At 40.2% G+C, this 26,832-nt stretch overlaps 2 protein-coding genes across 3 annotated transcripts in view; one reads left to right on the top strand and one right to left on the bottom strand.

The window, feature by feature from the left end:
* Positions 1-15,226, top strand: part of PCID2 (PCI domain containing 2) — a 17,938-nt gene extending 2,712 nt beyond the window's left edge. For both annotated transcript variants that reach the window (XM_054973829.1, XM_054973828.1), the window contains exons 3-15: positions 397-486; positions 2,782-2,855; positions 3,346-3,413; positions 4,695-4,734; positions 5,830-5,884; positions 6,737-6,840; positions 7,808-7,883; positions 7,985-8,126; positions 9,345-9,445; positions 10,291-10,364; positions 11,032-11,157; positions 12,442-12,565; positions 13,639-15,226. In XM_054973829.1, coding sequence (XP_054829804.1) covers positions 397-486; positions 2,782-2,855; positions 3,346-3,413; positions 4,695-4,734; positions 5,830-5,884; positions 6,737-6,840; positions 7,808-7,883; positions 7,985-8,126; positions 9,345-9,445; positions 10,291-10,364; positions 11,032-11,157; positions 12,442-12,565; positions 13,639-13,728 — 1,164 coding nt within the window. In that variant the 3' untranslated portion in view covers positions 13,729-15,226. The remainder of the gene's footprint in view (positions 1-396; positions 487-2,781; positions 2,856-3,345; positions 3,414-4,694; positions 4,735-5,829; positions 5,885-6,736; positions 6,841-7,807; positions 7,884-7,984; positions 8,127-9,344; positions 9,446-10,290; positions 10,365-11,031; positions 11,158-12,441; positions 12,566-13,638) is intronic.
* Positions 15,058-26,832, bottom strand: PROZ (protein Z, vitamin K dependent plasma glycoprotein). The gene is made up of 8 exons (XM_054973827.1): positions 26,673-26,832; positions 24,481-24,644; positions 23,129-23,153; positions 20,870-20,983; positions 19,234-19,362; positions 17,799-17,884; positions 16,915-17,029; positions 15,058-15,674 (listed from the first exon to the last, which is right to left on the bottom strand). The coding sequence occupies exons 1-8, from the start codon at positions 26,740-26,742 to the stop codon at positions 15,157-15,159; spliced, it is 1,221 nt and encodes a 406-aa protein (XP_054829802.1). The 5' UTR covers positions 26,743-26,832; the 3' UTR covers positions 15,058-15,156.

The raw sequence follows: 26,832 nt of genomic DNA, 5'->3' as shown, positions 1-26,832 counted from the left end.
CAGTAGGGTCTCTTCCCAGCTGCCACTGCCTTGTTCTGGTTTGCAGAGCTCTTGCCACCATATGCCTTTTGCCAGTCTTGCTTGCCCACCCTCTTTCCTTGCCCTCCCAGCTGCTTCTTGTCCTTGCATCACCAGTGGCCTTCATTCCCACCCATGCCTGCCAAGATCCTTTACATTGTCTGGTTTGGGGTTCTAGTAACCGTCTCTCCATTTTTTAAAAAAAAATATTTGGTATTTTTCTGCAAACCTGAGTGGGTTCCCCTGGGAATGTAGAAAAATAGCCCTTGTTGTACCTGGCTTTGCTGTGTGGGTTTTTTGATCCTCACTCCATGAGCAAGGCTCAGAATTTATTGTAAAGATTTGTTCCATAATATTTTTGTGTATTTTAATTCATAGGTACTGGAATCCATTGACAGTAGAGAGGGATCATTTTGTGCAGAATTAGTGTCATTTAAACATCCTCATGTTGCAAATCCAAGACTTCAGGTAAGACACTTGCATGGCAAGTTTACTCAGAAATACGTCCCACTGTGTTTGATAGGGCTTAGTCCCAGATAAGCATATATAGAATTGTACAGTTGCTAAGCACATTGATCTTTACATTTACTTCTAACTATATCCCATGGAGTTATCATTTTTGTCACTTTTTGTTTTGTAATTCTTGAAGTAAACTTGGCCCTTGATAAACACTGCACAGGTATGTAATGAGCTGCAGAAAGTTTCAATGAAATGACTCTGCCACAGTGTTAGATTTTTAATACGTGTATTTATGAGGAAGATTAAGTTCTGGTAGCTGAAACTGTAAACAATGTCTATGGGTTGGAAAAGGACTGGTGTACAGTTGGTTGAATTAGATAACCCAGTTTGGGATACTTTTTTAAAAATCTTGGAGAGAGTACTAGTTATGGCTGAAGAGAAGGAGTGACAGAATATCAGGAGTTAGGTTGTTACTGTTAAAAGACTATACAGAACAGAAGAAGTTATAGATAACAGTTTAGAGTTTTTTAAAGTATCAAGATCAGTTTCAATTAATTTAGATGGTTGAGTAGCTATTGCCTATTCCCCACTTACCAGAACAGTGCTGTGTCCCTAAACTGGGGCTTCAAAAAAAAAAAAAAAGCTTGAGTGAAACTACAAAGAGTTGCGGTGGAAAAAAAAGCTCTGATTGGCTGCGGGAAGGCGGTAGAGTTAGCTGGCATCTATGTGTGTGTGTCTGTGTGTGTGTGAGAGAGAAACACCCGCTCTGGATCCCACCATGCAGGCAAAATAGCAGCAGAGTGGGGTTCTGCAGGCCATTTCACCACAAAAACTAAGCCCTGGTTCACAGAGGCAGGAAAATGAACTGGCAGCAAGCTGGCAGAATGGGCTGTCCCCTTTGAAATTGCAGACTCTAGGCTTTGGATGTTCCTTCACAAAACAGGTTCTGAACGAATCTTAGGCCCACTGGGGAAACAGTTCTGTTTTCCCAGTCTTGCTTGCTGAGCTGGCGTTCTATTTGGTGGGGGTTTTTAACATCTGGGAAATATTCTGTCATCCTTCACCTGTAGTATGAAGTGCTCCAATGTATTTATTTCTTTTACTTCATTTAATACCCTTTACCTCCCCATTGGGGAACAAAAGTAGATCATATCATTCTCCTTTCTGCCATTTCGTCCTTGCGACATCCCGTTCTGCCATTTGAGTTCTTTGCCACCTCATGCTTCTGCATCTGTGAACCAGTCCAAAAGCACTTTCAGCACTCCCATATTTATAATGAGATGAGTCCAACTGATTAGATAAATTAAAAAAGCAGTGTTTCTCTGGGTTAGTTTTTGAAGATAACTTTTTAGAGAACCAGCATAGTGTATCTACAGGACTGTCTCTCCCCATATATTCCCCAAAGGACACTCTGATCATGGGACAAACAACTGTTGGTGGTTCCTGGTCCCAAGGAGGCCTGCCTAGCCTCGACTAGAGCCAGGGCCTTTTTACTCCTGGCTCCCACCTGGTGGAACAATCTGTCTGCTGAAATCAGGGCCCGGCAGGATCTGCTATCCTTCCACTGGGCCTGCAAGACAGAGTTGTTCTGCCAGGTATATGGCTGACAGTCAAGAACAGCAAAAAAAACGGTGGAGAAAAATATTTTTAACTCACAATTTGAAACAGAATATATATTAGTCTGTTTCAAATTGTTTCAAATTGTGAGTTAAAAATATTTTTCTCCACCGTTTTTTTTGCTGTTCTTGACTGTGGTCCACCTGGGGGAAGCCCTATTTGTTGTTACCAGGTATATGGCTGAGGCTGGGCCTCCGTCGGCCTGAAAAAAGGGGTGTATAAAATCTTAACCCTCCCTGTGAAGGCTGTCCACCATCCTGTTTTAAATGTGTATGGATTTTTATTGTATTTTAATATGTTGTTTTTATTGTATTTTAATATGTTTTTATCCGCCCTGAGCCCGCTCGCGGGGAGGGCGGAATAGAAATTTGAAGTAAATTAATAAATAATAGTGGTTAGAGTGTTGGACTTGGATCAGGGAGGCCCAGGTTCAAATCTCTACTGTGCCACTGAAGTTCACTGGATGGCCTCGGGCCAGTCTTACCCTCTCAGCCTTCCAAGGGGAGGAAGGGGGCCAAGGTGACGGGTTCTTTGGATAGGGTGCAAAGGGGAAGGGTCTTGGTGAGGTAGGGGGGCTGGAAGACCAGCATGGCTCCCTGGAATCTGTGATTTTCCCAGGTGGGCCCCTGCTTGTTGTACTTTGCCGCAAAGCATCATGCATCTCACTGAGCTTATCTTATTAACTAGCTTTCATCACCAGAAGAAAAATGTCAACAAGTCCTGGAGCCACCCTATGATGAAATGTTTGCTGCCCACTTGAGGTAAAAAATGGATGGGATGAAGGACTCAGTTGAATCAGTTTGGAAAACTTTCAGTAGTTGTTGTGATGAAGTCAAAGGAATAGTTTAAATAATAATATTCTTAGTGCTCTAAAGCCAATGCTACACAAGGAAGCGATCCTATAGATAATGTAGGAATGGTGCATAAAATGGCTGACTTGATCATAGCAAATAGCGATTTTGTTCTATGGAATGTGCAGGCCTAAGCATGTTTACTTAGAAGTAAGCAAAGCCCCACTATGTGTTGGTGCATACACCATGTAAGTGTGTATAGGATTGTAATTTAAGGATTGTAATCTAAAGCATATCCAATTTTGTAATCTCTTAAAAATAATTTTAGTGCAGACGAAAATAACAAACAGTCATTTGTTATTCAGAAACTGTAATGTTTAAAAATCTAATTAAAGAATAGGATTGTATTTTGGATATAATCTCATGATTCTTAATACATTTGTCTCTCCTGTTTTGATAGATGTACCTATGCAGTTGCCAACCATGACTTTGTAGAAGCTTACAAATGCCAGACGGTTATAGTACAATATCCTTTACTGTTGACTCTGATTAGTTTCTGCAGTGGGATTTGGGTAGTAGTTACTTGAGCACAGACTAGGGAGTAAGCAGTTGTGTTGTAGTCTGGGTAGGCTGAGGGTTCTGTAGTCTGGGGAAGAGAATCTTATCACTACTGTTCTGTGTGGGAGAACAAAGAGACTCCAGGCCAGCTAGACTACTTGAGACTGTCAGATTGCCCCAACAGCCACTTGCCATCCCAGCTAGGACATTTGGAGGGAAGGGTTGTAGCTTGCAGATGCTAGAAAACTAGGGGAACTCCCCCTAAATTGTATGGCAAGCAAAACGTGCTTATTACTTTTCTTCTGAACCAGTAAAGTCAGAGAGGTGTCCAGACACAGCTGTCAAATAATATAAAGGCAAGTAATATTTATTGATTTACTTTCTAGTCTGTTTTCTCACAAAGACCCAGGGCAGATTACAAACATTAAAAACCAAAAATAAGCACATTTGAGAAAAAAATTACAAACTATCAAACAACATTAACAAGTATTCTCTTCATAATACTACCCTCCTAAAAAGTTTGGCTTTACACACTCTGCAGAAAGATAGTAAAGAATCCAATAGCCCCTTTAAGACTAAGCAACTTTAAAGTTGGTTAGTCTTAAAAGGGCTACTGGACTCTTTACTATTTTGCAACTACAGACTAACACAGCTAACTCCTCTGGATCTACGCAGAAAGATAAGAGCATAGGAGCCTTCCTGACCTCTTCAAATGGCTTACTTCACCGGGCGAGGGTCACCACAGAGAGAATGTTTGGATGCCACTGTCTGCAAGGTGGCATCTTCAAAAGCCAGAGATCTGTTTAAATAAGGGAATAGGATTGTAATCTATTGTATGCATTACCTTCCTTTTTACGGCCTCATCCTCTACTTTTGTACCCTGCTTTCTGTATTTATGGTATGCCATGCCTTAGACAATTTTAATGCCTTAGACAATTTTTTTGTTTGCATTGTTTCCCAATTCTGTAATCTTAGTCCTACTGCAAGCAGTCTTTGCTGTTGCAGTTGATTTTTCTATTTTGTAATCCACCTTGGGTCTTGGTAAGAAACCCGGACTATAAGTGAAGTGAATAAATAAAAGTTGTAGACAGTTTTAGCACTATTTAGATACCACCTTACCTGCTGTCACCTGCAGTTTCATGTTGTCCTGACAGCAGTCAGGATGGTTGTCGGTCAGAATGGATGACTAGGCTACTAAATTCTGTGCATTATAGAAATCACAGTACATTAGCTTCCCTGAACTTAACACATCTTTCCTGAGAGCCTTCCAGGCACACAAAGAAGACAACTGGTAAGTACCAGGCAAATGTAATTACGTAAATGAATGAAAACAGTCCAGTAGCACCTTTAAGACTAACCATCTTTATTGTAGCATAAGCTTTTGAGAAACACAGTTCTCTTCATCAGATGCATGGAGGGGATGAAGAAACTGACCAGAGATATATAGGTGGTGAGGGGAGGGAGGAGTAGATGCAAATTAGTTGCAAAAGGTGCTACTGGACTGTTTTCTATTTTGCAACTACAGACTAACACGGCTAACTCCTCTGGGTAAATGAATGAATTGTTCTAGTGAAGTTATGAGGACATGTATGAATGTTTCACGAAGCTGAGCTACATGCAAAAATACTCTTCACGAAGTATCTTTGGGTGTTTCAGTATACATTGTGTTTAGGGCCAAAAGCATACTAACTAAGCCCCCATCCGGGGGGGGGGGGGCTTAGTTAGTATGCTTAGTTTATGCTTAGTTAGTATGCTTAGTTTATGTAGCCCCCATTCAGGTAGCTTGTGAGGAATACAAAGGTCATAACTGAAAGAGAGAATTTAATAAAGAATGTTGCAGGTGGTAATCTTTTATTAAATGACATTCATAATGGGACAACTGAGAAAGTCCTAGTCTTACAAGTAAGTCTTGAGAAGGAATTTAAGTTCAGAGGGAGTTCTTTTGATGGATAATATGATGAAAATTCTTTCATGTAGAGAATTACATGGAGTGCTGCTAAGAAGTATGAAAGGGGAGAAAACACAACCTGAATTCAGTTGTTTGAGGCAAGATCTGGCAATTTACTGAGCTGGCCCATGTGTCAAACCGTTGTATGAAGACTTAAAGCCTTCCTAATAAATGTGAGCCAAGAAAAGGTTTGAAGGGCACATGGACTCTCCCTTAGGCTTGGCAAATTTGGGCTGTTAGGTTGACCATTCTTTTTCCATTCCTCTGGGCATTACTGGCAGTCTATTGTGCAACTTCAGTGGCTGAATGCCACAATAAATTGCCTGATAATTTTAATGGCTTTATGTTTTCCAATGTACTTAAAGTATCGCTATAACTGATTCTGAATGATTCTGTTGCTTGCACAGATAACTAGAGGTGACATTTTGTTTTTTCCAGGGCTTTGCCAATTATGTATGCAGTAGCTCTTGATCTTCGAATTTTTGCTAATAATGTAAGTAATAACTGAAGAGTTCAGACTGATGGGTGCCAAGGATGGGCGAGGACTGCCTGAATGGGGTTGGGGAAACATCAGGGTGCTTTGTACCCATCCTGAGACCCTCTTCCTCTAGGTCACCATTCCTTGCTGCTGGATTGGTGGCCCTGAGGTGTTTGAGGGGTGGCTTGAGACACAGATATAGCTTGTAGGGGGATAAATAAGATACTTGCCAAATACTACAGGCAGGAGTGGTGAGTGACTACTAGATGGTGAAAATTTCATGCTCAGAGCAGTCTGTTCTGTTATTGGACTTAATCCTTGTTGAATGGCTACTCGTAATCATGACTGAAGAGAACCTCTGTATTCAGCAACAGCGAACTTCTGAATACCAGTGTTAGGAGGCAACCTCGGGGAAGGCCCTGGTCTCTTTGCCTGGTTTGTTTTGCCCTGCAGGGCAACTGGTCATCTGCTGCGTGGAACAGTTTGCTCAACTAGATGGACCACTGGTCTGACCCAGCAGAACTCCGCATACATTCTTATAAACCTTTGTGGATTGTTGGTCTCTAAATGATCAGCTTTGAGAAAGTCCATTAGTTATGCAGCCTCACAGCTCATCAGATAGTTGTCTGAGAAGAAAGAGACCCAGCGTCAGTAGAGCAGCAAGTATTGTAGCTGTGAGTGAGCATACTGAGCATGGAGCTTTTCTAAGTACCAGAAAAAATTCTTGAAGTTGCGTTTGAGAAAACACATTTCTTAGTAACAGAATAATGCATTTTTCCGAGAGATCTGTCCCATTTGCAGACATGCATTGCTTCTACAAAGCAAATAAAAATTACATTATCTCTTGGTTGCCTCCTGTGATGATAGGCTGACCAACAGCTGGCAAAGAAAGGCAAAGGCAAAGTGGGTGATATGCTGGAAAAAGCAGCAGAACTCCTGATGAGCTGTTTTCGCGTCTGTGCCAGTGACACGTGAGTAAATGTTTCTCTGGATCTCAGATTAAACATGGTTTTTGTTTGTTTCTAGTTTGTAAAATATGATGATGTAACTCTTTGTATCAACAAGTGTGTGTGTGCATGCGCATATGTACCCAGACATAGAAGAAGGAGGTTGCTAGATAGCTTATTCCTTTTGAATGTGGTCATTCTAGGAAGTTTTCCTTGTTTCACCAGGCAGATCCTCCTTCAAGACAAGGATTCCTGTTACTGGACTAGGTGGCTTTCCCTTAAAAGCATTGGATTTACAGCACAATCCAAAGGAGAGTTACTCCAGTCTAAGACCATTGATTTCAGCGGGATTATACTGATGTAACTCTTATAGGATTGCGCTGTTTGTGTGATAGGTCTGTGCTTCCAGTTTAAATCTGAGGGCAGAATGTTAAGAGTGACAGAAAACAGAGCAATTTTGTGTTTGGATGGAAATATTGTGCAAGCTGATGGACATCCCATGGAACTTAGTTGCTCAAGCAAATGGTGCCTCCCTGTGAATATGAAATATAAGTAATAACTATGATAAGTAACAACTAGTTGCCTTTTATCAGCTTCCAAAAATATGCAGATAGAGGCAACTGTGTGAATAGGGTTGGATCCGAAACTCATTGTCCACCAATGGAAGGCACTTCCAGCAGTAGAAATTTTCTGGTTCCATCCCTCTATTGAACTCCACACAACACTGTTCTTTGGAGGCCTTAGAGAGCAACTTGAGGGGTGAATTAGGATGTTTTCAGTGAGAGGGAGGATCAGTAAAAATTGCCTCTTCCCTGAGCAGAAACTAAACATCGATCCAAAATTCATTTATTCACAGGAGCACTTGCTTGAAACTATCAATCAAATACTTGTTAGAAAGGTTTTTAAAAACAGGGTTAAAATCAGTTCCTCCCACCACTTTCTAAATGGAATTTTGATATTGATACATTTCTAATGTTTGGTTTCGTTACAGTCGAGCCAGCATCGATGATTCCAAAAAATGGGGCATGTTGTTTCTTGTGAATCAGCTCTTTAAAATTTATTTTAAGGTATGATCAAGCCCGATAAGATTTTCTTCATTTCATACTCCCATGGCAAAGTTGTTGTTGCGTGTAAATTTTCCCTCTGCTAACATCACTATTGTTTCCAGATCAACAAGCTACATCTGTGCAAACCCCTGATAAGAGCGATTGATAGCTCAAATCTTAAAGATGAATACAGCATGGCACAGAGGGTTACATACAGATATTACGTTGGACGGAAGGCCATGTTTGATAGCGATTTTAAACAAGGTATCTACACTGTTAGAGACTGATTCTGGAAATGCTGGGGAGGTGATAGTGTGAGGCTCATGGGAACAGAAAGAAAAGGACATATTGATGTTCCAGTACATAACCTTTTAAAGCACATCTGCCTATGACACCAGTTTAATGTCATGAAGTTGCACTCGCGTGACTGTCGATATGCTCCGTCTTGAGTGTTTTTTTACCATAGCTGCAAATGAGAGGAGAGGTTGTTGGCTATTTTCAGGCTCAGTTCAGGCCTCGTGTTGCCAATCTCCTAAATGTGGTTAGGGGATTAAGACTTGGATCCCACCAGTCCTTTCCATTTACAAAAAGGAAGGTTGACTTTTGCCAAGTTTCCACTAATACTTTTCCTGGGGGACCCCCGTCCCCTAGGACCAGCATTTGGGAAGGTCAGGAGGGGCAAGGTGGAGCAATTATGCTCTGATGGTGAAAATGCTTCCTTCAAGATGAGATTTTCAATGGGATCCGAGCCCAAATGTGGAGTGGCAGTTCCTACAGTCTTCCCTCTTTGCCTCTCCTGTGGCTATTTCCTCCCTCCCTTTCAGTTTCACAGCTAGCTATGGTTAGCATTATATCTGCACTGGTGTTCACCACTGACTACAAATAAAGGAAGGAGTGCAAAATGTTGTGCCCATTCTTCTAACAGTATTTGTGCTTTTCGTTTGCACTAAGCCAAAATGTTGGGATTTGTGTTAGGCTTTTAATTACGGCATGATACTCTAGTTTTGACATGCATCTCTGAAATGACCCACTCTGTTTACAAATACTTAATCACAAAACATGAGTTGATTAAAAAAATTATGTTGCTATAGGATTTCAGTCTAGTAGCTCCTTAGAGGACAACAGGGTTTTCAGGGTATAAGCTTTCAAGAGAGCAATCCTATGAAGGTTTAGTCAGTGGACCTTACTCCCAGGAAAGTGTTCTTAAGACTGCAAGAATCAAAACTCCCATCTTTTTGTATCTGAAGAAGTGAGCTTTGACTCTTTGAAAGCTTATACCCTGAAAACCTTGTTGGTCTCTAAGGTGCCACTGCAGACCAACATGGCTACCTACCTGAGATTTAACAATGAGTATGGTAGTGGAGGGGCCAGAGCTTTTGACCAGAAACCATTTTGGAAAGGTAGCTTTGGTGTGATTGCATCGAACGCCTTCATTGTGATGCCACATTTGCTGCTTTTCTCCTCCTCTTTCCATGTCTGCAGCTGAAGAATATCTCTCTTTTGCCTTTGAGCACTGCCACCGCTCAAGTCAGAAAAATAAAAGGATGATTTTGATTTATTTGCTGCCGGTGAAAATGTTACTGGTAAGAGGCATCTGAAGACACCAAGCCCCTTTGCACATTCTAGGACTTCATAATTTAAAGAATGGAGCTTTTATTTAGTAACATATTTATAGAAGGATACCACACAGGCATTTGGTGAGGCACCACGGGCGATCTGCCTTTGGCTTGACACTCTGTGAAGGTGTGGGTGATTAAAAAAAATGCTGCCGTACTCGACTGTTGGGAGCTAGTTAGGAACAGAGGCTGGGCTTCTCAGCGTGGAAAGATTCCCTGCTGCAAACTTCAGTGAGTCTGACTCGGCTCAGGATTTAGCCCTGCTCTGTTGCCTTCTACCCATGGCACCAGCTGACTGCTGAACTCAGACCCAATATAGCACTGCTGCCGCCATCAGGTTCTCCTTCCTCCTCAATGAAGGCATTCTGGCTGGGGGCTGGCATATAGCAGAAATATATTCAGTTTCGTATGGGAAGGGACCTTGTTTGTTTTGCTATATCTGATTCCTGTGTTCTGACTACAACCAGGGAAAAGAGGTTTGAAGTGACAGTTGATGTGCTCTCAGTATTACAGAATCCTGTGTATATCAAAATAAATACTCCACATAACACAAATCCACGTCACCTCATACACACAAAGCAGACCATGACCCTGATATTAAGTAAATACAGGATGGGTGTGGTTGGTGAGGCAGTGTGCAACTCTCCAGCCTCAGGGACTCATTAGTGGTAACAAGAGGTATAAAATGCCCTTAACAAGAGAAGGGCCTGGATCAGGGGTTGTGACACCATCTGATAGCAATAACATTTTTACAGAATGATTAGCTACCTGATTAGATATTTGAAGTATTAATAACTGTGCCTGGTTTTCAGGGACATATGCCAATGATCCAGCTTTTAAACAAATATGACCTCATGCAGTTTGCAGAAGTAACAAAAGCTGTGAGGTAAGTGCCACTTATTGAACCTTAGTAGCTGCAATTCTGGTAGTTTATTAAGGGTGTTGTCCAGGCATTAGCACTAACATGGCTTTGAAACTATAGCCATCTATTTTGGTGTTGCACAAGAACAAATGTGAAAATTCAGCAAGAGAGTCAGTGTGGTGTATTGGTTAGAGTGTTTGGATAGGATCTGGGAGACCAGGTTCAATTCCCCACATTGCCATGAGTAACCTTAGGCCAGTCACACCCACAATGTAAACTGCTTTGGGTTCCCATTGGGGACAGAGGCGGGGTATAAATTAAATAAATAAATAAATACATACATTGGATTGACTTTGTCTTTTGAAGGATTAAGACGGTTGGGCCAAGAAACAAGGAGCTTGGAATGAATTCTCTAAATACTCAAAAGCAGGAAGTCAGAACAGGTTGTTGCAGTTAGTGCTGTTCTGTGTTAGAGTGGAGGTGCGAACTCCACAAGATCACTTCTCTTGCTGAATTGCAGTACTTGACGTTGCAGGGGAGGGATTGCACATATGAATACTTCCCCCATGCAGAAAATCCTATCTGAACATAGAAAATCAGAATGCTGCAGAGAATTCAGCGCAGGTCTTCCTCTCCCCTCTGTGGAAGGATGCACTACGTCACAATGCTTCTTGCTTTTTCATTCCTGTAGTGAAGGGAACCTCCTTTTGCTGAACGATGCTCTGGCAAAGCATGAGACATTCTTCATCCGTTGCGGTATCTTCCTTATCCTTGAGAAGTTGAAAATCATCACCTACAGGAATCTCTTCAAGAAAGTGTAAGCAGAGTAGCATTTGCAGTGTCTGAAAGGGGACTCTGTGACAAATAAGTACTTAGGATTACAATGACATTAATAATTAGTGCTGCTCAATAAAAGGAAGAAGCAATTTTGGTGGGATGGATGAGTTATCTCTCATTCTGTTTCTGTAAGGAATGTTGCACCTTCTGAAAAATACAGATTTCTAATGGTTGGCTAAATGAGTCAGCTTTCCCCAGAAAGGAATCGCAGCCTTAAGGATCGGGCCATGACGTTCCCAGCAGGAACATGCTGCTGATCATTTTCCTAGCCACACGTCTGGCTTCAAACACAGGTGCTTGAGATGCCTCAGAAGCAGCTGGTTAAAGTGAAGAGCTTTGATCTGTTCCTTTTCCATCCTGATACTGGTTACGGCATGCCAAGTTCGGTCTAATGATCCGGGGATAAAGGTTCTGTTCCCTCCCCATCTTTCCCCTGCATTACCTGAGAAGACGCTGGCTTGTTTTCTGAGCTCTGCTTCTGATCTTGCTGACAAAGAAAGGTTCATCACAGCTGCCATGTATCTGATGTCAGTCTGCTGATAGTCATGCCAAATCCTAGAACCATCTCTGGTAACATACTCCTGACCTTGAGGACAGGCCAAACAGTAGAGTGAATTCTTTAGAGAGATGTTAACTTCCTTTGGTTCTCTAAGCATTTTTAGGGTTCTGCTTCTTAACTTTTTCTTAATAATTGAATTTTCTAGCTGAAATTATTCTGGAACACTTGGTCTGTTCATGTTGCCTTGCCAGCTAAACTTATGCATCCAGTATGAACCCTTGTTTTCTGTTCCACCTTAAAAAAGGAACCGAAACTTGGATCCACCAAAGGATTTCCAGGCATGGTAGGGAGAGGAGAGATCTTTGCCAGTTTCCCCCCTCCTGCTGCAAACCCGACTCCAACGCCTCATGTTGTTCTCCAACGCCTCATGTTATTCTTAGGGATTCCCTGTCTCCCAGGAACAGTGTTTGGGGGGAAATTGAGGCTGCATCGGTGGAAATTGCCTCCATCAGTGGAAGTTACCAGTGGATCCAAGACAGTGATTGAACAAGGGAATCTGGGACCAATTGAGTTTTCCATAATTATTGTGTCCTCGAGCTCTGCTTCTGAGCTGAGGAGAAGAAGCTGGATCCAGCCTGGCCTGTGGCCAGAGATGTTGCCCTGAGAAGTAAAACTGTTTAGAAAAGATTAGGTATATTTATTTTAGGCTGGATTTGAGTTAGTATCCTATAGGAACTGATTTCTGTATCCTTTTTCTTCTTTTAGGTATTTGTTACTCAGAACTCACCAACTTTCTCTAGATGCCTTTCTGGTTGCTCTGAAATTCATGAAAGTCAATGATGTTGATATCGATGAAGTCCAGTGCATTCTAGCTAACCTCATATACATGGTATGCATTGAAGTTCGATTCTTATGAAATAAGTAAATCCATGTCCCTTTCCCCAGTTCTCCCTTCCCCCCTTTTTTTTCCTCTCCCCTCCCCTTTATACTTTTGTAGTCTTCTGTAGTTTTTTATGTTAGATATTAAAAAATAAAAAAACTTTAAAAATGAAAAAAAAGAAATAAGTAAATACAGTCTGTAACAATGTGTTTTTTGGTTAAGGTAATTGACTTGCATGTTATTTACCCATTATATGTATATTGAAATGTCTTTGATATTGATTGTACTGACTTCCTCTGTCTGATCGCCTTGAGTCTTGGTGAGAAAGGTGGACTATAAATGACGTAAATAAGATCACTAACTCTAGATTTCCATTAATGGAGATTAATACTTTATTTCTGTATTCAGTAACCCATGGTAACCGCTTCAGAGCAACAAACTTATAATATTTAAGGCATATTTAGTGAAAATGGACTGTGAATTAAAGTGTCACGCAGAGTGTGGTGCAGTCTACCAAGGTCTAGGATTGACTGATCTGGGTTCACTTCTCTGCTCCTCTACAACCCACAAAGACACCTTTTTCCCCATCAATCTCTGTTTCCTATATAAACTATATATATAATATATAAAATAGGAGCAATAGTACCAAAGACGAAGAGTTATAATACTGTTGTAGTATTTTCTCTGTGTGACACCCTCAGAGAAGGGTAGTTCAGTAAAGCTGCCTGCTGTTTCCACTCAAACAGCACAATTTGTCAAGCTGGGCAGGAATCAAGATTTTTTGTGCAAAACACATGTGCACGTGATTCCATTTTACATGTTACTAATGCAAAAGGTTTCAGTAGCATGGTACGTTAACGCACACTCACCCTAACCCCATGCTGGGTTTTGTCTGTTCCATCCCCCAAGCAGACAACCCTACACTAGGAGTGTTACCGAGAGAGTAGGCTTTTGTAAACACATGATACACACTGGAAGCAACACACTTGTTTTTACACTTTTATCGAAACCTACCTGATGGCTGTAAGTGACTCTAAATTTACAATAATACTAAATGTGTATTTCTCTTCTATCTGTGTCAGGGGCACATTAAAGGGTATATATCGCACCAGCATCAGAAGCTTGTTGTCAGCAAGCAAAACCCGTTCCCTCCACTCTCAACTGTGTGTTGAGTCCATTGCGATCCACATGGAGAACAACTGTTTATGAAGGTGGCTTGCTCTCAGAGTGACTCTTTTCGAAGATTGGAATGGCCGGGATGTTAACCTGTTAATCTGTTGAAATGCACATGAACAAGTGTGGGAGAGTTCTTCAGTACAATGTGTACTGCCTTACAGAACACCTGCAAACTTACAGAACATTGCAAACTTCATTAATCAACTTAAACTTATGCCTTCTGTTGATTTTGTTTTGTTCAGTATCACTGAGATGGGCTCTCTGATATGATTTGCAATTGTTGCATATTTATACTACCAGACAAAAATACATTATCTTGGAGTACCTACATACTCAAATCTTATGTGCAGAAAACAATATTTAAGACAATCCATTTAAATATTTGGATTTTATTTTTTTTCAGTTCAGATTTTCTTTGGACTAGCTAACCATGTAAATTCAGTTTTCTGCATGAAGCTCAAGAAAGAATTTGGGATCTCTTTTCAGCACCCATTGAAACCAAATACTTTGATTTTATAAAATATAAATCCTTTTGGATTTGAACTGTTGTTACTGTTGTGTCTGTTGCGTGGTTGAGTTCCTCTGTTTTCCCACAAGACACAGACTACCTGTCACAAGAATAAACCTAATATTTCCATTTCACTCTTGGGTTCCCCTCTTAGTGGGACTATTTTTTTTGTGCTTTTGAAAGTATACGGTTTAGTACCACAGTCTTATAGCTTGATAGTAAAGAGTCCGGTTGTACCTTTAAGACTAACCAACTGTATCATAGCATAAGCTTTCGAGAACTACTGCTCTCTTCATCAGATGCTCCATGCTGTAGCTCTCGAAAGCTTATGCTACAATATAGTTGGTTAGTCTTAAAGGTGCAACTGGAATCTTTACTATTTTGCCACTACAGACTAACTGTAGGCTACACGGCTAATTCCTCTGAATTATAGATTGATGTGCCTGTAGTTAGTCTACTGATACACTTGTGTTGACACTCGCTGCAGAGACATTCCAAAGGAGGCAAGTAGAGGAGGTGCATACTGAAGTGCTCTTTAAACTCCCATCCGTTGGCCATATCCTCCTTGCTTATTATATCCATATGAACACAGTCACAAACCCAAGGGGACTCAGCTGTTATAAGTATGTGTAGTAATTAATGATTAATATTGTATACTACTGCTTTTTGACTACACTGTTGCATTATGGAGTAATTTCACCAGAAGGGTGGCATTTCTGTTACATACTGAGAAAGTTAGTCTAGCTAGCAATCAATATAAATAAAGCCCCACTTTATGTAGAAAAGTAAATGATGAGTTCTGTTTTCCAAGAAGGGAGAGAGGAGATCAAACCTCTTTATTTTAATTGATGAGTATACACACATTTTCAACAGCAACCTGTATTAATACTGTGTATTCATTTGTTGCGGCATTTGATTACTCGATTATCTGTTTGAACCACATCATGTATCTTGAAATCTTGGTGAATATAAACGTTTCCCGCTCATCTGCTTCTGTTCCCTGTGATTCTAAAATGCCCGTCAGAAACCAAGTGCCTTTATATTTAACAGCACTGAAACTTCCTCCAGCCAGTTTTTCTCTTCTTGCCTTAGGACTGTATCCACAGAATTCCCTGGTTATCATAGTTCTATTGAGTGTTTGTGCACATTCATTTTCGTGGAGATACAGAATTTGAAATTCAGCTAGTGAATCAGCCAAGTTGTTTCCCTCCATTTTCCACCCACTAAGAGTGGCCACCTGTTGTGAAATCAATACGTGCTCTGCAAAATCCCTCTCTGGAAGGCATATGGGTAACTGGGAGCTGTTGCAGGCACTAGGCGTTTCGAGTTCTAGCACTGCCAGGTTGTTCTTGCCGGTGCTGTTGTCATAGCGGAGGTGTATGTTTACCTGATTCACGTATATGAATTGTCTAGCTCCATGCAATCTGTCATTTCCTGTGGAGATCATGATGTGTGTTCATTGACCATGGTAATCATTGCACAAACAATTATCAGTTACATCTACATTATATAGAACAGAATGAGAGGGAGAAATTTTTCACTCGGCCTCAGATGGCTACTATTTACTGTAAATCAAATTTAAGCCTATTGCTTGTTCTTACAGCCGCCTAGAGACCTTTTATTGTTTGAAAGAAGGAACCCACTGGTTTGGCATGTGCTGCTATTATCTGCTGTTCAAGTTCTCTTTTTGGTAGGGTAAAGGAAAGGAATACTAAAGGAAAGAGCTTGTGTTCTCTGGGCTGTAGGTAGCAAGCTGTATTACAGAAAGGGATGGATTCAACCAACCTCCCCTCCAACTAAAATGACTCTCTCCAATTGAAGAGCTTCTTAAGCTGGAGGCGAGCTCCCTAAGTTTGGCAGACAACTTCAGACTTGAGTCAAAAGGAAAGATAGGGTATAAACTTTTAAATAAATGAATAAATTTTGTTCAGGCAAGTAGTAGGATAAATAAATCCCTACACTAGGCTTTGTAATTTGTGACATGGTCTTAAGTACAGGCTGTCAAAGGTTATTTCACACACACAGCATTCCCTTTACGTATAGAAGGAACTTTTATGGAGGAAGTAACAATCCATGTCTATATAGTCTTGAAAACAAAACATTGCCTGAACTGCGGATACGCACATTGGGAAGCTGGAATTAAACTGTTGTACATAACTTAGTTCTCATCCACACAGTCCTGTGCATCTAACTTGGCCTGCAGGACTAAAAAAATGATAAACCTTCTGTATTGTTCTTTCAACTATGTATAAAAATTGGGGGAGGCAGGGTATATGCCATCATTTGTTTAGCCTGAAGTCCATTTGGAATACTCTTTAGCTATTAATTACTATATAGAAACAGCAGCTGCCTAATTAGATCAGAGAATGCGTTAATGCCATTTAGGGTTCAATATCCAATTCAACCAGCAACCAGGGGCAACCCAGCAGCCACTTAAAAATTCACCCTTGCATTTCAAACCACAGACGCACTCAAAGCAGCAGGTTACAGGAGTCATGAGGAGGACTGAGTGGGTCCAGTAGTATAACCTGCCAAATCACCAGGAAGGGAACGTACACATTTTGGCTTGGTTCCCAGCATCTGTCCATTATGGTTTTTTCCCTCTGCCTATTTCTCACAGATTTCACTCCTGAACTTCTAAAAATGCCAAACCTGTGATAACTTGGCTACCTACCAATCACGGCACTGACAGGAGAGAGCAGTGCACAGGCAGCTGTAGTCAGTACGAAGCTGGTTTTCAGTAGAACGCCTCCACACAGTCCTTCTCCCTCAGAGCTTAAGAGAAGGACCTTAAAAGCAAAACAGGCCACAATATATCTTGTTCTTATTTGATAATGAGATCCTCAGGGCAGTGTCTTATACTCCTCATTCCTTCTCAGAAGTTAACTCCATGGAATACTCTTTCACAGAAAGCTTCAGGTATAAACTACAATCAAAAACACTTTGGATATGCTTTACATGTGGTAAAGGTGTGTTCTTGTGAGGAAGGAAGGCAGACAGAAGTGAGAACTTAGCAGGGAAAATAGGGGAGTAAAGGAAGGGGGAGGCTTCCTAACAGACAATTGTGCAGAACACACACAGCAAGACAAAACCTTAACACAAGTCTGACAATGGTGGCCAGAAGAATACCAGAATTAATAGAGAGAGAGCCAGCATGGTGTAGTGGTTAGAGTAGCAGGCTAGGATCTGGGAGACAAGTTCGAATTCCTGCTCTACCAAGGGTGACCTTATGTCAGTCACACAAATGCACAACCTAACATCTCACAGGGTTGTTGTGAGGATAAAACGGAGAGGGGAAAAGGATGTGAACCACTTTGGGTCCCCCCCCCATTAGGGAGAAAAACAGGATATGAATGTAAATAAATTAGTACTCTGATGCTTGGGAGTTTTAGAAAGCAAGTATATACTTTGTTTGCAAGTCCTATGAGCTTTAACTACAGCAATGTCAATCACTCTGAATTGCTGCAATCAGTCCTTACTATTGCCCTGTAAGTCCTGTTCATTATCAGTGGAACTAGAAGTATATTTAATTTTTACAACATCTCTCTTGCTAAATACCTGCCAAGGGAATCCTCTGTTGATGTTCTCAGCTGCAATTAGTTTCATTTGCACGTCCTCTTCAAATTTGCCACATGCACACTGATCTGGCAATGAAATATATATGTATATATTAGATTTTAATGGTTCCCAGGAATAACGGTTTCATTTGTTTTTATTAAGATTAACGTGCCTTTAAAAATGTCAAACTTAAGACAGATCCTTGTCTGATGAATAGGTGGTGAAGTGGTTGGAGTGTTAAGTGAGGGCCAGGGAACTTACTCAGTCACACTTTCTCATCCTAACCTACCTCAAAAGGTTGTTCAAAGCGTCTTATGACAAAGACTCAAGCCATTTCTATGCTCTCTCATAACTATAAGCACTGCTGTGCTGGAAAAAGACCAACAGCACTAGGGCCTCTGCACTGGTTTTTCACAGGTTCTGCTTCTGTGGTGAACTTTCCCTGCTTCTAGGCACAATGCAATGCAGGCAGGAAGGGAAAACAGCTTCCAATACTTCCTCTGTGCGTAGTTCTGTATAATGAATCCATGAAACTACTTTTAGTGAATCAGACTATTGGTCCATCGAGGTCAGTAAGACAGGCAGCAGCTCTCCACAGTCCCAGGCACAGGGCTTTTATGTCACATAGTACCTGGCCCTTTCAACTAGAGAGCCAGGGATTGAACTTGGGATCTTGTGCATACAAAGCAGATGCTCTACCACCGAGCCACGGCCCCTCCCCTATATTGCACTGGAACACCTTTTGCTGATCAGTGTATGTAAGTGCCACTTGCTTCGGGTTCCATTGTGCTGATGGAACTACACCAAGAAACCCAGACTGTGCATATGCAGGTGAAGGGGTGGAGCTATGTCCAGGGCTACTAGTTTGGCTGTTTGTGGTTCCCTGTGTGTTATGTGGGACAAACTTAATGGGTTGTAATTTGAAATCCAAATGCTAAGAACAGGCTAAACAATGTCTCTGAGCATATGCCTATTTTCTTCAGTGTGAATAGCTGGCATTTACTCTTACAAGAGACAAAAGTGCTACAGTTTGAGACGATGTGATAATAGGAACAAATCTGAGACAATAAATTGACAATAAATCTGAGAATCTCTTTGGGATTGTAATGTTTGCTGTGTGGACAGGTTTTGCACACTTTGCCCATGGCAATAATATTTACTTTTGATATAGCACTTTTTATTCACAAATTATGTTGTAATCTCTCTTTAACCCTGGTATCACACACACACCCCATTTTATGGATTGGAAAAGATAAGGCTGAGAGGCAGAAAAGTTTGCCTAAAGTGAAACAACACATTCATGGCTAATATAAGCTTTGATCTGGATTCTTCTTAGATCACCCTTTATTTTTGCTTTAACCATTATACGCTACAGTATGTTGCAGCCAAAACTTTAGCAGAGAATGTTTTTATCTGCCCAATTTTCCATACTTACCTAGTGGAACACAGAATTTGCCTTTCACAAGTTCATAGCCTTGTGCGCACGAGCAGCGGTAGGACTTCAGTTCTGGATAGCAAAAGTGTTGACAACCCACATTCATTTCATGGCGGCACTCGTTTTTAGCTAAACAGAACAATACAAATTTTTAACAAGATGTTTCAAAATGAAATCATCCATAAACTATGCAACTGATGCAAGCTTCCCCCCCCCCAATATTTATTCTTTGTTATCTGTTGCCTGATGCCTCTAGGCTTTACCCACTTGTTAGTTTCTGTATATTTGTTAAATCAAAAAGAGTCCAGTAGCACCTTTAAGACTAACCAACTTTATTGTAGCATCTGCATGCATGCATCTGACGAAGAGAACTGTGATTCTTGAAAGCTTATGCTACAATAAAGTTGGTTAGTCTTAAAGGTGCTACTGGACTCTTCTTGATTTTGCTACTACAGACTAACACGGCTAACTCCTCTGCATCTATGTGTATCTGTTGTGTTTCTGGACGTTTTTCCCAGCAAAAAAATCAAGGCTGAGATCAAGAGAACCATGCATCCAACCAAACTTCCATTTTCAGTGGTGGATGTCAAATTATGTGTGTGACAAAGTCCCAGGAGCAACTGCAGTGCCCGCTCATCGGACTGTGGCCAGAAACAGTTTCAAGTATATCATGGAGGCATTATCATAATTTATTCATAACTGCCTGTGCCAGTAGGATTTGAGTTCCATGGCAGAGGGACAATTAGGAAATGACACACTAGAGAAGTTGGACTGGACAGGAGTAGGAGAGAGATTATTAGAAACCAGCTAAGATTTTTAATACATCTCAAAAAGACAGTAACTTTTTCTAGACATAGGAGAAACAGTTACTGTATGTTCCGGTAGAGGTAGCAGAGGGAGATGAGTGTCTCTGTAATGGTTAAGCAACTTACAAGTTGAATCACCACTGACAGAAGGAATTTCTGTCAGCAGAGTGGGATTTTGCACTGCACTTCTCCAGCAGCAGCCCTAAGTACCCTACAAAAGGATTCTCAGGGACAAAAGACCCTGGGAATCACATAAGGGGGAATTGTATCTCTGCCATGGGAAAGTGGAATTGGTGAAAACTTCTTTAAAGTGCTAAAATCAAAAACAGGAAGAGGAAAAAAACAAGGGAATATCTACTACTCTCATATCCTGCTTGAGAATTTTCCTGTGTCATCTGGCTGTTGCTGAAAGATAGAAAACTAAGTTAAGTGGACCATATTTAATAAAATTTTATAATAATAATATTTGATTTATATACTGCCTTTCAGGATGACTTCACCCCCTCAGAGCAGTTTACAAAGTATGTCATTATTATCCCCACAACAATCACCCTGTGAGGTGGGTGAGGCTGAGAGAGCTCTGAAAAGCTGTGACTGACTCAAGGTCACCCAGCTAGCTACAAGTGGAGGAGTGGGGAATCAAACCTGGTTCTCCAGATGAGAGTCCTGCACTCCTAACCACTACACCAAACTGGCTACAACTAAGTAAAGTATCTGCTACAACAAAGTAATACTTATGTTCCAAAGTGAGGTTGACAGAGTTTCCTGTACATCATTCTTAAAAATCATGTAATACATGGTTATTTATTTTTTAAAATGTTGACTTTTACCAAAAGCACAGTTTCTTCCTTCGTACCCATCAATACAACTGCATGTGTAACTGCGAATGGTGTCTTTGCACACACCATTATGCAAGCAGGGATTCAAAGAGCACTGTTGACCACCTGAAAGGGGAAAAATACTAGTAAGTAACATTAAGAATGGTCTTAGCAGGAGTTATCATTGGGTCCTTTCCATGTAGCCTTCGGCTTTCCAGTCTGACTAGGGTTTTTTAACTGAAAACAGATCATAATGGTTTCAACAGCATCTTTTCTTCAAGGGTAGCCCCAATATAACATGGCAAGTTCCATGATCACAGCTCCCAGACATTTTTACTATTTAAATAGACACGTGGCATCCTAATTTGGTTCAGGGACATGGCATGGGAGGAGGGTAGGGTAACTTATTCACCATGGTATTCATCTAATCTGCTCCACTGGGCACTTTCTATGTTGGTCCCCATGCCAAATTAGCTACTTTACAGAAAAATCGAGTGAGATGACAGGTTAATCTTTACCTGTGCCACAGCCCCAATCTGAATCAGGGATCTAAATCACACATCTTTTATTTCAAAAGGAAGACTGTTTGGGGAATCCATTCACAGCTTACAGACTCATCTTATATATGTTTAGTTAAAAGTAAGAGCATTCAACAGATTTTACTACCCTACAAAATGCAATTTGTTTTGCAGCCTTCCGTTAGTAAAGACCCGTGTCCTTATTTCTTTCTGTTTAAGAAATATTTCTTCTTTTGGTTGTTGTGGATTTTCCAGGCTGTATCGCCATGGTCTTGGCATTGTAGTTCCTGACGTTTCGCCAGCAGCTGTGACTGGCATCTTCAGAGGTGTAGCACCGAAAGACAGAGATCTCTCAGTGTCAAACTGTGGAGAAGATGTTAGCAGGTAAGATGTAAATTACCTGCTAACATCTTCTCCACAGTTTGACACTGAGAGATCTCTGTCTTTCGTTGCTACACCTCTGAAGATGCCAGTCACAGCTGCTGGCGAAACGTCAGGAACTACAATGCCAAGACCATGGCGATACAGCCCGGAAAATCCACAACCACCATCGTTCTCTGGCTGTGAAAGCCTTCGACAATATTTCTTCTTTTGTTTGAAAAGCAAGTGTTCAGATTTGATACACCCTGGGACTGCAGCAGCTTGTTAAAGTACTTATAAAGTTTATTCAGGAAAAGAAGGGGGAAAACAGCTAGGAAATACTGTGAAAATCAGTCAACTCTCCTCCCCCTCTCCTGATTTATCAATGACTCACCTATTGTGAACAGAAGTCAAAATCTGTTGACAGGGAACATTTATAGTTTCTTAAACATTCACAACATCTATCTTATACAAAACAGGCTTAACCCTGCTGCGGACATCTTAATTCATCTCTATAGTTTTGAATAAAGGAGACATATCCATTTTGGATAGCTGTAAGAATTTCAAAGTACATATTTGAAAAACAAATGTATAAAATAAATATTTTAAAATGCTCCTAGAATAACAAACAATTATCACATAACTGGCCAGAGATTAGTAAAATATTTTAGTATGTTCTTACGCATCTCTTAGAATTTTTCTAAACTGAAGGCTTTAAAATTAGTTCCTCTGCAGAAATGAAAACAGGTGAAAGGGAGGAAGCTTTATAAGGCAAGATTAAGATTCTAAATTTATGGGCAGAGAGTCTTATGAAAGTATACATACCGCTTCTCCACAAATCAATATTGACAAAACACCCTCACAGCTTTCCCTGTTTCTAGCTGTAAACAAAACTATTTGGAGAAGTCAGAAAGGGATTAGAAAATTACTATCTGTGTATCTGTACCTGATTTTTAAAAGGAAGCAGGTCCTACTAATAGGGTTGCCAACTCTGGCCTGGGAAATGCTTGGAGATTTGGGGACAGTGCCTAGGGAGGGCAGACGTTTGGAGGAAGGGGAAAGCTCAGTTTAATTTCAGTAATTCCAGGAAGGAACTCAGATGTAATTCCAGGAGGACTGCAGGTTCCGCCTTGAGGTCGGTAACTTTACCTATTTATGGAGTAGGGTGGAGGAATTGCACTGGGACCTTTTGTTGAAAACTTTTTTTGGCTTATGTTATTTTTCTTCCATTCATACCTCAAAAGCTTCAAAATGAATGAAAAAGCAACATACGAGCAATATAATATCCATTAAAGATAGATAATTTCCTTTCATATAAATAACCAGTTCTGTGTCCCATAGCATATATAATATAAATAACATTCTCAAAATGATAAATGTAAAGTCTACTTACCAAAATAACCATTCCAAAACTTGTCCTGGGGAAAAAAAGATGTATTTTAATGGAATACACTGACTATTAGAATCCATTAGTTCCTTCCAAATGAATATAAGGGCTAATTGATTTGTCCAAAACCACTGGAAGATTAAAATTCAAGGTGATCTTTAAGGACTGTCCTTAAACAGTAAACCAAAATGTTTTCCTTAAATAAACACTCCCAATGTATTATGCATATATACAATATTCAACACAATCACAGATCTTAAAGATAACAGATAAGACCGTCTAAAAGTAAGCATAAAGATATGAGTGTGTTAAAGACATAAAGGCTGTAATGTAATTTGTTTAAATTATCACAGTTTACTGATGTGAAGTACTAAATGATATGTACAGTACTGTTGTAAGCAGACTATATAGCGAAATTTTTGTATTTTTCTTTCCTATCCCCGTTCTCTACCCCTCCTGTCTTAACTTTCCTGAAAAATTAATAAAATATAATTTAAAAAAAAGACAACAGATAAGACTGTCGCCAAAATTTATAATCCATTGAAATTCTTTCCTTTATTTAAGTATTGTCTTCTCCACTCTGTGTGGTACTCCAGTAGGTCATATATGAAGATTTTCTTAACGTTTTATTAACCTTTCTAGTGTGATTGGAACTAGTCTCTACAGCAACCATTTTGTGACTGGGCTGTCCCCCAATGAGGGACACCTCCATGGCCATTTTGTTGTGGCACCACTACCCATTCTCAACAGGGGGAGGTTGCACAAATTGTACAGGATCTGGTAGGATAGGGGAATGGAAGGATCTCAAGCAAAGGAAAGGTGGTAGCGGATTAGAAGAAGGGTGATAGTGTGGATGTAACAAGAGGCAGGCTGAGAGTGCATGAGTGACGTAACTGAAATGGTGAAGGAGCCTTCCTACCAATCTAGGCTGTGAAATTTCACAGGCAATTAATTAACCAGTAGGAATAGAATCTGATTGTCTTCAGTGGAAATAGCAGTCCACTTGTAAATTGTGTGGAACCACTAGAAAAGCTTGTTCTATTCTCTGTGTAAAAAATGTTAAAGAATGCAAACTATACCACCTTAAATCAAAGCATATCAACAACTGTGTTTTTTAAATGAGATTGGTACCCTTATTGGTTGCATCTGCTTATAGAACTGGAGTAAATATTCCTGGAATGCAGATGTGATTTCATGTTTTATGATTCTGCACAAGAGTAGGAGACATTCTTTACGACACATCTTGAACATTTATTTTTGTTTCAGCAAGTCTTTGGATTAGGTCATAAATTGACATTGATGTCAGCCCAGTGGCTTGCTTTTTATGGATTTAGAAGGCACGTGATACAAATACTTACTGTTTCTTCTGTGTTTTCAAACACTTCTCTTGCTTCTTCATATGAACATATTTCTTCAAGGCATTCTCTTTCTAGATTACCTTGTAAGATCTCCTCAAGAAAAATTAAACGGGCACGTTTTGATCTTGCAATTATTTTATTTGCTTCTTGAGCTGATAGAAACACTGAAAAGCAAGATGTGAACAATTTGACTTCTTTCTTCAAACATACTTGGCATAACTCATCCAGACTCAAGTGCTGCTCTCTCTCTCTCTCTCTGCATGCATGCATGCATGCGCCACAGACTACTAGTCAGAAGCACATCTAATCTGAACTGGAATAGAAGGAGGCCTGTCACCTGCAAGATCATGTCAGTTGTGAGATGGTGTGTTGTTATGGAAAATTCACAACCTTTCAAACCTTTGAAGAAAGAAGGGTGACTTTTGAAATGTTGACAAACAGGGCAGCTTTTGTGAGGGAAGTGAAAAGTCATCTTGGTTTTTGAGAAAGTTTGGTCAGGAGAAACAAAGTGTTGTGGTTAGTAAGATGTGATTCAGGGATAGCAAGAAATAAAAAGTTGAATGTGAAGAAGATTCTGAATACATGAAAACTAAACAAGAGAGTAGTTGAAGCCTCACAAAACCACACATGTAGATGTTAATAGAAAATGCATAGAGAGGCAAAGAGGCTAGGGGATGGGGATTGTTAATTAGGGAATCAAGGTGATGGGAGGGGCAAGGAAAGACAGGTTTTATTTTTACACACTAATTTGAAGTAGCCTCTACATTCATTCTGTATGATATTAACTAGCGAGGGGCACGAACCGAAATACGAACCAAAATTTGTCATGAACCAGGCCAGTTCGTGGTTCACAAACGAGTGGTTCGTCAGAGCCCATTTCTGACGAACCGCTACAAACTTTAGGCTGGTTCGTTTGGTTCATTTTGGGGTTCGTCACTGCAGACAGCCTGGCGCTGATCAATCAGTTTCCTAGGCAACAGGGGATGGACTTCCTGCAGACCATCTGCTGACCCAGAAGTGACCTTCTGCTGACCTGGACGTGACGTTTTCATGAACCAAACGAACTGAACGATGGAAGTGTGAGGCCCTGTCTTTGGGCATACAATCATCATAACATAAACAATGAATGTACATAACACTTTGGACCATTTCATGCTTCACGTACGTTATCTAGGTAATCCTTACAACAACCCTATAAAGTTTAACACAGGAAGAACATAAATGTTCTAGGGGCATCTAGTGAGTTAATAACAGAAGTGAGATTTGAAATGGGGCTGGCAAGGTCGCAGGTCAGTCTCATTAACATCACTAATTATGCTTTTATGGTGTTTTATATTTCTCTGTGAGTGTAGGAGTGGAGATAGAGAAAGATTCAATTCCATTCACCCCTGCAAATCTTTTATTGTAAAAAAATTAGACACCCACTCCATTTTTTCACACAAACTGGGCAAACGTGTCAGTAACAACTATGGGACCTCCATTCAGTGTATGTGCAATCAAGAAAAGCACTATCTAGGAAGCATTCCCTGTCATTGTGATCATATATAAAGACAGAGTGAAAAAAGACTGAAGCAATACAGTTTAGCAGGCTTGCATATATTTGTAGAGCATGAGCAACTGAAAAATAATTCTCTGACCTGTATAGATTTTTTTTAGCTGAACCTTCTTTCTTTTTTTAAAAAATAATAAGATACAGGCTTTAAAAACCTGAAACTTTTCCTTACAGCAATTAAGTTTTAAAACTGGTCCTGTATGTAAATACATCTCATCTGGTATGGTGCTGTATGGAAGTGCGGCTTTTCTCATATTAGGTAATTGCAACATTTAGCAACTCATTTTGTTTTCATACAGTAAAGTCTATTTTAAACTTTAAAAATTGCTCTCCTTCCAAATGAGCCTCTTAAATGTCAGTAATAATTATACATGACATGAGTATTAATGATTCTATTGCTCTCTTTCCTTATTTATTCTTCACTCTAACATTTAAATGAAATAAATTAGTTTTGTGTAAACTGCAGATCCTACCTTTGTGGGACAGTTTTCAATACTAACTAAAAATTTCAAGGGGACATTTTTTGTGAATTCCAAATCCTCAGGTTAATACAAAGTAATTATTGTCCCTCCATGGTCTCCCTAGGTTTTGGAAATTCAGCATAAAGCCAGCATAATACTATAGCAGACAAAACCCATACCTGTCAATTCTGCCTGATGAAACAAGAACATGAACAAAACAGACCATATTGTCCACTTTTGAGTTCCCATTTTAGTCCTCTGGATTTGTTAGCTGTGTTTTGGCTGCATTGCAGTGATTCTCCAGTAAAGTGGCTGAATGAGTAAAGTTTAAAGTTCAGG

This window comes from Eublepharis macularius, chromosome 3 (genome assembly GCF_028583425.1).
Source record: "Eublepharis macularius isolate TG4126 chromosome 3, MPM_Emac_v1.0, whole genome shotgun sequence".
Lineage (NCBI taxonomy): Eukaryota > Metazoa > Chordata > Lepidosauria > Squamata > Eublepharidae > Eublepharis > Eublepharis macularius.
This window is presented reverse-complemented; position numbering and strand designations above follow the sequence as displayed.